The sequence below is a fragment of the Zootoca vivipara genome, chromosome 2 (assembly GCF_963506605.1).
Source record: "Zootoca vivipara chromosome 2, rZooViv1.1, whole genome shotgun sequence".
NCBI classification, from domain to species: domain Eukaryota; kingdom Metazoa; phylum Chordata; class Lepidosauria; order Squamata; family Lacertidae; genus Zootoca; species Zootoca vivipara.
Window position 1 is genome coordinate 57,364,825 of NC_083277.1, and position 10,435 is coordinate 57,375,259.

At 47.7% G+C, this 10,435-nt stretch overlaps 1 protein-coding gene across 11 annotated transcripts in view; it reads right to left on the minus strand.

Moving 5' to 3' along the window:
- NSD1 (nuclear receptor binding SET domain protein 1) overlaps positions 1–7,799 on the minus strand; it is a 62,903-nt gene extending 55,104 nt beyond the window's left edge. For 6 of the 11 annotated variants that reach the window (XM_060271597.1, XM_035105846.2, XM_035105845.2 and 3 more), the window contains exon 1: positions 5,970–7,221. In XM_060271597.1, coding sequence (XP_060127580.1) covers positions 5,970–6,854 — 885 coding nt within the window. In that variant the 5' untranslated portion in view covers positions 6,855–7,221. Of the gene's footprint in view, positions 1–5,969; positions 7,222–7,524 lie in introns of those variants that run through there. The other 5 variants (XM_060271594.1, XM_060271595.1, XM_035105838.2 and 2 more) reach the window with 5 other exon arrangements.
- Positions 7,800–10,435: the final 2,636 nt, after the last annotated feature.

The following is a 10,435-nucleotide window of genomic DNA, read 5'->3' on the forward strand; positions in this document are numbered from 1 at the left end:
CCATTAGCCGGGCAATTTTTTAAAAAAGTGTTTCACACTAAAAAAATAACAGCAAGAAAGAACAAGAACTCTTCCTTTTGCTGCTACCTTTTGTGGTTTTAGTCCAGTTGGGGTTGATACACTAGTGCCCAATCTGGCCTGCATTCCTCCAGCTATTTCATTACATCAAGGGTGGACTAATTTAAATAAAGGTTATTTAAATCACAGAAAGGCCAGTTTCAATTTCTGATTGAAGTTTCTCATTGGTGTTTCATATATATATTTAAAATAATGTATAATAATTTGTCCATGTTGGCTTACAACTGGGATCAATACTCTAATTATATACTTTGTATAATTATATATACACTTGATATTTTTCATAATTTTATAAAATGATACATGATGCACCACTTATTTGACCCCTCCCCCCATTTCATATGTAAAGTGCTGGTAGTTATGGGAAGAGCAGTTCATTTCCATAAGATGAAAAGGGAATGTCCTTGTTTATAAATATGCATAATTTGGTATGGGGGAAAATATAGATACTGTATCAGATAATTACAGAATACAGAAGTACCTTAGCCATATACAGGATGGCATCTTCAAATGTCAAAGGTTGGCAATCATCACCTGTGATGACCTGCTAGTCCTTTGCCCCTAGCATCAAGGCCATTAACAGCAATATTCTATGTGATTCTTTATTTGCATTTGTGTTGCTTTTCTTACTCAATGTCTTTCATAAAGCCCCATCAATACAATTTTGAGACAGTTTTGCATTCAGACCCCTTGGGTATTAAGATTGACAGAGGAGGCCCTCTTGGTGGTTCCGTCACCCTCACAAGTTTGGGGAGTGACAGCCCAGAAGATGGCATTCACTGTGGCAACCCCTAAACTGTGGAAGGCTCTCCCCACAGAAGTGCATCGGACACCTTAATTTTGTGGTTATCATCATATGCTGAAGATCCACCTCTTAACCCTGGCCTTTCACACCTCAGAAATTTGACAATATATTCCACTGACTGTAATTTGTTTTAAATTATTTTAATATTGTATTTTTAAAATTGTTGTAACGCACCATGGGACCTCATGGTGAAAAACAAGGAGGAAATCTAATAAATAATAATAACCGCAAGAAACCACAGTTTTTGGAAATGCATACGCACCATTTCAAGCCTCCCTTTCCTCGCGTGCCTAATTGAAGCTTTCTTGCTTTTTGAAGCAAGCTGTATTTTCCCAGTTTTTGAAGCATATGGGAGAGTGTGGTTTGCACAAATCATAGCAAACTGGAGTTCAATTCTGCTATATTATACAAACCTATTTTCCATATTCAGATGAAATGAGAAGCTAAAGTTTGTTTCAAAAGGCAATGGAAGCCTTAATCCTCCATACCCCTCCAAAGGAAGAAAAATGTATGAGAGTCGCCCATGTCACAACAAACTATGGTATGATCTGATAGCTGGATGGAGCCAATAACTGTAGGATTAACATGCTTTTTAGTCTGATTATACTAGGCTACTTCTAAAAAGAGAAACTTACAGGGAGGGAGCAATTCAAAGTCCCACACTTCTGATCATTCCATCAGCACAAGTATCTTTACTTGTCAGATGAAACAATACCCCTCTTCTCCCATGTGGTGTTTCTGAGGGTTCTTCAGACTCTCTAGAACAGATCTGGAGGAAGTGGAGAGGGAGTGTTGGGGGAGGAGAGCGAAAGCCCCACAGTGCTAGCGGGAGCCCTTGCAACAATACAGTATTTACTTACTACTATTCTTAGCTCATTAATTTTTATCCATTTTAACTACATCACATGCAAGCAGCACCAACTGATGGGCATAGAAGCTCATACATTCTTGCAATAATCACAGCCATGGTCGTGTGCTCTCACCCCTAGAAGAGTGCTTGAGGACACAAGAGATACTGATTCATGCTGTTGGGACTTGAAGATCTATTCAACTGTGGTGGGAGAGAAACCTAACCCCAAAAATGCATACAGGTTTTAGCAGCTTGCAAAGATGCAATGGTCATCTATTAGAACTTCACATGAATGTTATGGCTACAATAATGAAATAATGTGTGATAATAGGATCACTGGATTATTTGAGCTAACTTCAAAGAACAACAATTTCAAACCTTAGTCACAAAATTATTGCTGAAGGTATTGCTGCAATAGCTCCCTTGGCTTAAACCAGGCATGGTCAAACTTGTCCCTCCAGATGTTTTGGGACTACAATTCCCATCATCTCTGACCACTGGTCCTGTTAGCTAGGGATGATGGGAGTTGTAGTCCCAAAACATCTGGAGTGATAAGTTTGGCAATGCCTGGCTTAAACCATCCCTGACACATGCGCCTCAGACACCAGAGTAGCCAGCAGCATATTCTTGCTTGCTTTTAAACCTTGAATGAACCCCTTGCTCAGAGACAGTTGCAAGACCAGAACTATGAGATAACCACAAACAAAATTATTTTCTGAGATTTTCTGATGTCATTCTTTCGGTAAGCTCTCTTCCTTCTTTACATGCCTTACCAAAAAAAAAGGTCCGATTTCCAAACAGCCCCTTTCAAGAAAGGCATTTCTCATCAATATTTATGCACCAGCATTCTATTTTTTAAAAAATATTTGCATTAAAAAGCCATTATACGATGAGACAATCACAAGAATTCTGCACAACTAAAAACAAAAGCAAATAAACTCCTAACAGAAACTAGATGCCATACACTTCAAAAATGTTTTAAAATGTCCATTTCAACTGTAACTCAATGTAATAAGAAATTTTGGAGGTAAAATTGATTCTGTTATTCTGTTATTAAGTAGACCTATCTGCATTGTATGCCTGTTGTCTTTGTCTATGGAGTTTTCTTGGCAAGGATACTGGAGTGGCTCTCCAGTTCCTTCTCCAGGTGGATCACATTTAGTCAAAACTCTCCACTATGACCTGTCCATCTTGGTTGGCCCTGCATGGCATAGCTCATAGCTTCTCTGAGTTATTCAAGCCCCTTTGCCACGACAAGGCATTGATCCATAGTTAAAGCTATGGTTTTCCCAGTAGTGATGTATGGAAGTGACAGCTGGACCATAAAGAAGGCTGATCGCCGAAGAATTGATGCTTTTGAATTATGGTGCTGGAGGAGACTCTTGAGAGTCCCATGGACTGCAAGAAGATCAAACCTCTCCATTCTGAAGGAAATCAGCTCTGAGTGCTCACTGGAAGGACAGATCGTGAAGCTGAGGCTCCAATACTTTGGCCACCTCATGAGAAGAGAAGACTCCCTGGAAAAGACCCTGATGTTGGGAAAGATTGAGGGCACTAGAAGAAGGGGACGACAGAGGACGAGATGGTTGGACAGTGTTCTAGAAGCTACGAACATGAGTTTGACCAAACTGCGGGAGGCAGTGGAAGACAGGGGTGCCTGGCATGCTATGGTCCACGGGGTCACGAAGAGTCGGACACGGCTAAACGACTAAACAACAACAACATCTGCATAGTGTTGTGACATCACTTATTGTCTCACTGGGGCCCCAATCAATCATGCAGCTACGGTATTTTTTTTAAAGCACCACTTAAGAGGTATTCTCACTTTAGTCCCACAGAGAAGGGGATTCTTCTAAGAAGATGCTTGCTAGGACACATGCATGCAATATCCAAAACCAAAAGCGGATATCCAACGTTACTCATACTTAAACCAGTCCATTGATTTCCATGAGACTACTAATCGAGTATGACTTAGCTAGATATCACCCAATGCTTACATTGCTAGCCTCAGAACCATTCGTTTTACATATATGCAAATTTAATTGCTAGATTAATAGGTTTAAACTCAGATCATATTAAGATTTCTTTAATGGGACAATATCCTCAAAAAACAACAACATTGGGTTACATTTAGCTAAATCTAATCACCAAATGGCCAAATGCAGAATGACTCCTGTGAGTGCAACATACCATAATTTCCCCTCCATCTCCTCCCCCTGCACCACCCCCAAATCTACTCCGTGTTGGGGGAAATGCCAGAGGGTTTAGGATGCAGTAAGGGAGAAGAAAGAAGTAAAAGTTCTGTTGCACTTCTGGAAGCTGTTCCATGCATGCAGATGTTAAGTTGGATACAACCCATTTCTGCTCTGTATTCTGGTGAACATGTGTGTGTTAACACCTGCACAGTGCTATCTGCTCCGCAAACATTTATGCAATACTCTGGAATTAGTAACTATCAGTAGAAATAATATCAGATATGAGGCATTTGGCAGTGACATTATTTTGGAAAGAGATCTCTCACTAACTGAAACAGGTACCGTAAATTCTAATGTAACTGCACCGAATGCTAAATTTTTGCCATGGTACAAAATATTCTAGTAGACTTTCCCAACAGTAACCACTGAAACTAGTTTCACAACACTATCCTATGCATATTTACTTAGAAGTCAGCTCCTCTGTGTTCATTCCCAGGTAGATGTACACAGGACTGCAACTTTATGCACTATTTACAAAGTTACACCTGAATGTAAGTCTTTTGACTTGAAGTATTCTCAAACTACTGTTGGCCCAGTTTGCATGTAACTCTAAGCCAAATCATTGCTAAGTGTGAATGTGCAAGCACTTACAATAATAATTACGGCCTTCTTACTGCCACACTACCTGGAGCTTACGGTACAGATTAATTTACCATTATTTCCAAATTCAGACTCATAGTTTTTCTTCCTCAGACAAACCACAAGCCAAGATTAAGATGTACCGGTCATGCTGAGCCAAACCATGGCTTAATTTCAGTAGCACACCATCAGGAAGACCAAGGGAGAACTAGCCACATTTTTTTTACTGTGAGTACTCACAACTAACATATTGAAATTTCACCATAGCTTTGTTTAGCTTTACGCATAAACTAGGCCATTATCACCACCATTAAAAGTCAAAAAACACACCTCAATTCTCCTCTTAAAAGAATTCAGAACCATTAAAAATTACTCTGCATGCAAACAGTTCATTCTGCAAAACAGAAAACAATGCAAGTCTTCGCACTTTTCACTTAAACTATTAAATGAAATCTCATTTTAGTAATGGAGTGTTTTGTTTTAACTGAGGCCACTTCACACATGCTATCTTAACTGCAAATGTATACCAGGACATGAGATGTAAACACTTGCTTGCATTATCATATGCATTCCACACTACATGCAAAATGTAATGCATGTGCATTTTAAGGGCTGCTATTCTCTCTATATATTTGTGGGTGGGTGTAATACAGATGCACCAAAAAGCCACAACTGATAGCAAATTTCTAAAGAGTGCACATGCATCAAGAAAAATATATGCACAGAAGTATACAAATTTTCTTACCATTACCCTGTAGGAAACAGCCCTATTAACCTTACAAAGACAACCAGAAATCAAAGACTAAACATTTTTAGCAGATGCAACTGTATTATTTTTTAAAAAGAAAACCACTAAGAATAAGCTGAAAAGGAAAAATGAAGAGTGGATTTTCTGTCTGAATAACGTTTTGGCTTTCCAGCTATCATAGAATTTTTAAAAAAATACCTCATTTCAGCTAACAGTGCAAAAATTAAGTATAAGGAGCAGGGGCTTGTGAGGGGTGCATGTTTTCAAACACTTTTATAAAGTTACCAAATCTTAAATCTTGTTACAACCAGCAGAGAAAGATGACAATTCATGTGGTTAGGGAAATTATATTCAATTCAGCTTCTATGATAAGGAATTTTTTTTCACTGTGTCAACTTCTTGGATTGTATGCCAGGCAGAACGACCACAAAACATTTTGTTTTCAAAGCTCTTGTTCAAACTGCCTTGCTTAAATTATCTGCACTTTGCTTTGCAAATGAAACAAAACACATGGAAACTCTACAACCTGTTAACTCCACCCACCTCCAACTCTTCCTCTCTCTGTAACAGCAACAGACCAGAGGAACACCATGTAGAACATTTCCCCATAAATAAATTTGCAGAGAACTTAACGGGTACCCCAAGACTGCTTACAGGTGGCAATGCTGCTGCTGTTGAGGATGATGATTTTGCAGTAATTGAAGTTTCAAGCCTTTCTATCAAGTTTCCTAGTGTGATGGGACCCTGGGCTGGATTTTCTTTTTCAGATACCTTCTTCATAATGCTGCACTGTTTTTCTGTTTTTAAATCTGTATCTCCAGGAAAATAAGACACTGGGCGCAGGTTTAGTTTTTCAGTTCTATTTCCTACTGCAGCCTCTTTGCAAGTGTTACTTCGTATTTGCTCTCGAGGAAAGCCTATTGGAAACAGGGTAGACATTGTCTCGTTGTGTCTAATTTCTATGGAGCGTCCTCCTTGGATCTCCTCAATCATTTCCATCCCATCCTCGGGCTCTACCTCCTCACTGTAGGTGATGGTGTCTCTGTCCTCCATCATAAACTCAGTTTCCTCTTCTGGGCTTTCATCTGCTTTTAGGAATGATGTTTCGGAATCCACCTCCGGGTCGTCCTCCAAGCAAGGAGAGAGGGAATCAAAATCCAGGAGTCTTGCCGAGTCATGCCGGGTGAAGTCGTCTGAGTCGGTTAACACTGAAGAATCGCAGAGCTCCGCGCTGGAGTCGCTCCTTTCAACTTCCTGCAAACAATCAGAGCCATCTTTTGAGCCATTTAAATATTCGGCACTGAACATGGAGGCCAAATCCTGCAGCCTGCGCAGCGGGATGTAGCAGGGAGAAGGGTTTGGGCCATAGGCAGCAGCAGCAGCCTTTGACTGCATGGTGCACCCATTAGGTGGCTCGGGGCTTCGGCTCTGACCCTCCCCCCCGTAAGGGCCGTCCCCGTTCTCCGGCACATCTAACGCCAAAGGGCTGGCGAAGGGGGGCAGGTAGCCCCTCCTGCTCACTTCGCAGGCCTGATCCATCCTGTGCGGCGGGCATCAACCTGTGAAGCAAACACAGCAACAATGGGGTCAGGCAAACCCTCCAGGGCCTTGTTCTCCAAAATGGCAGCCACTTCTACTGCTGCTTATGGTGGTGCTCCTCCTCCTCCGCGGCGGCGGCGGCGGCGGCAGAGGCCCAGCAAACGCCTCCCGCTCCTGGTTCTGGGGACGCAGAGAGCCTGCACCGAGCCGGCTGCATGCCTCTTCCACAGCTACCCAGGCAACACTGCCTCCTGATCGGCGCAGCCTAACGTCGCCTTTCACAATAGCGCAGCATCCATCCTGCTGCTGCTGGTTGCAGGGAGCGCAGCAGAGCAGGCCTGGCCTGGCCTGGCTCCTCGCACTCTCCCCCTACCTCCTCGCCCCCGCCTCTCAGAGATCTGCAGCTGCTGAGCAGGGATCGTTTCAGCAAAGGCTTCTGGATCTTTCATCCTCTTCCGCCCCCACCCCCACCCCGGCCGCCTTTGGCCACCACCCGGCTTCTGCACTAGGCCCGACACACCGGCTGGCGTGCATTGCCCCACCCCCACCCCGTTTTCCAGAGGCCCTCCGGGTGAGGGTTGCGGCGCCCTTGCAATGTCCGGGTGGAATCTGCCCGCAGACACCAGTTTCCGCCTCTGGGGAGAACAGGGAAGTCTTCCCTGCAATTTACCTGTCGGACTCTGTTTCCCCCACCCTAGCACAGGGCCAAAGGGAAGAGCCGACTTGGCTCCTCCGGTCCCTACCAGCTCCGTCTCCAGCCCAGCTGCCTGCCAGCTTCTTTTCGCTTGCTAGCTCCTTTCCTCGCCCGCGCGCGGCCGCGCGACGCTGCTGCACGCGCGCCCCCGCGGCTGTCCCCTGTGCGCGCTCGCGCGCGCCCCCTGACTGACTCTTGGGGTTCAGCAGCAGCACCGCCAGCGAACGCTGCGCTGTCCAATCAGCGCGCGCGTGCGCGTCTGCCCGTCGCTGCGCATGGCCTCCCCCCCTTCCTTGGGGCACTTACGCGGCCCCTGCGCTTTCGGACGCCCCCTAGAGCTCAAGTGCGGAAGCCCTTCCCTTGCCCCACCTATTGCTCCTTGCCCTGGGCTCCTCAGCCTGTTCCAAAGGGCTGGCGTGGCTTTGCCGTCCTGCCCTCGGCCTCCCTCCCTTCCCACTGCACATGGCGCCGCAGCTCCCTTCTCTGCCCGCGCTGGACAAGCCCTGCCTCTCTCGCTGCCAGCGCCCAGCACCATCCTTCCCCTCAGCCTGAGCGAGTTGCTTCGTACCAAACCACCCCGGCAGGACGCCGCCTGCGAGGCCAGGCCTTTGCTAGCTCCCCCGCCAAGCGCTGCAAGCAGAGAGCAGGAGCGAGCAAAGATGGTGGATGTGGAGCTCGCCCACCCACCCGCTGGGCAGCCGCCGCCGCCGCTCTCTCTGCCAGCCCAAAAGAGGGGAGGGGGAGCCCCTCAGACGCCCCGTGACCAGCAGCCAACCGGGCTTAGTCCTGCCTCGGTGTCCTCTCCGAGGCACATGGTGCGGCTGGGGCTAAGCTGCTTTTCACCTCAGGCGCGGTGGGGTCCTGGGAGACTAAGCGACCTCGCAAACCTTGTCCCCCTCTCGAACGGGGGAGAGGAAAACTGGGAGGGTTCCTCGGCCACTGAAGTTGGGAGCCAGAAGGACGAAGCCAGGCCATCCCCATATTCCCGCCCAAACAACAGGGGAGACTAGACGGGTCAGCTTGTTCCCTTATCTCCAGCCAACAATGGGGGTAACGAAGGAAGAAAAGCTCCGTCCGCTCTTTCTTCCGCCCCCGCCCCCACACGCCCCGCTCGCACCGCCGATTAAGGGGAGGGGGGCCGAACTCCTAAAACAAACGGCTGGACTGGGAAGGGAGAAATGGCTGCTCTGTGGCCCCCGCAGTGAAAGGGGGCCAAACTCGTGTGTGTGTGTGTGTGTGTGTCAGCGCGTGAGGGGCGACAGCAGGGCCGACCCGCGTCCCGGGTGCCACCGGCGAGGCCGATTCCCCTCGACGCTGAGGGAAACCAGGCCGCACCCCCAGATCCTCCAAGAGCGGGGAAGGCTGGGGTCCAGCCCCTTGCCACTGACTAGCCCAGCAGCGGGGTTGGAAGGGAGCCTCGCACACGCTCCTCTTCCTCCCGCGTCGGGTTGGGTGCAGCTGCTCTCGCCCAGGGAGGGAAGAAGCCCACTGTTCCCTTTTCCCCGGGCGCTGCAAGGCCGGCCCTCCACACGCCCCCACCTTCCTGGCTCCCTTAGCCGGTCTTCAGGGCCAGCTAGAGAACACGGCGTCCGCGCTCTTCCCTAGATCAAGCGCTGCTTTGGGCTGCTACCGCCGCCACCACCGCACCGTCTTTTGCGTGGCAACGCGGCCCGGAGCATAACGAGATCAGCCATAGAAGGCGAGCCGATCCCCGATCCCGGGGGGCCCGAGCTCGGAACGAGGGCCCGTGCGCGCCCCGTTGCCAGCTCCTCCACAGGAGGCTGGGTGCCTTGACATCGGTCAGGAGCGGCGGGCCTCAGCCGTGCGGTGCACCCTCCCGCTTCCTGCTGCTGCTGCAGCCCCTGCACGGCTTGTGAGAGCAGAATGCAGTTGTGTCACCCCCTACCCCACCCCCGCGCGCTTCCCCTCCCTCCGTGCTACCTGCCTCGCCAAGCGGCCATTAGAGCCGCCAGGCAAACCGAACCTTTCGCACGGCAAGCCCCCGCCACGCACCCACCCTCCCCGGTGCAGCGGGAGCCCCCGCCAGAAGGGCTGAAGACGGGAGTGGTTGATTGGTTCATTCATTCTACCTTGCAATCCTCGCCACAGATCTGTCCTCAAGGAGCCTGTGCTGAGGGAACCGAGATCGCCAGTTTATTATTATTTTCTTTTTCTTTCCTTTTTCTAGAAAAAACAAAAACAAAACACGTCTTCGGCTTCAGTAAAACTCTCCTCCGTAAGAATCTAGTCAGGCAGAGGTGGGGGGAGAGAGAAAGGGGGCTGTGGGGCTCAAGGCCATCACCGTCTTCTGTTTAGGATAGCGCTACTAATGTGTAGGATGTTTTGCAGGGAGAAAACTGTCCTAATGAGTCGTGTGTGTGTGTGTGTGTTGAGAAGTTCGCCATCCAGGAACAGGCAGGCACAGTGGAAATGCGGGGAGGGGGTGTACAGGAAACTGGCCAACTTGCTGCATAGCAACGTCTTGGACCAAGCAGGCTAAAATATTAACAGCAAATCTGCAACTAGGAAAAGGTGCACTTGCAGGCTTCCTTTGCCCACAGTCTTTTTGAACAAGCCTGGGCAGGTCACTTAAACATCAGTTCTGAAACTACTGTGGGATAGTGTAGTCCAAATCAGAGACAGAAAGTGCTGCATTGAGCCCTTACACAATTAGGTGCTCAAATTTGATAATCACTGAGTGCCCCTAAGTTGAGGGAAACAGCTTCTGGAGTTTCTAGGTCAGAGTATTTTTTAATCTATTTATTGAATTTCTATCTTGCCCTTCCAAAAGTTTTCAGGGTGGCAATACTGGGTTGTAAATGGACCAGTGGTTTGGTGCAGTTAGGTAGCTTCTTATAAGCACAAGCAATTACAATGATTTGCTGGG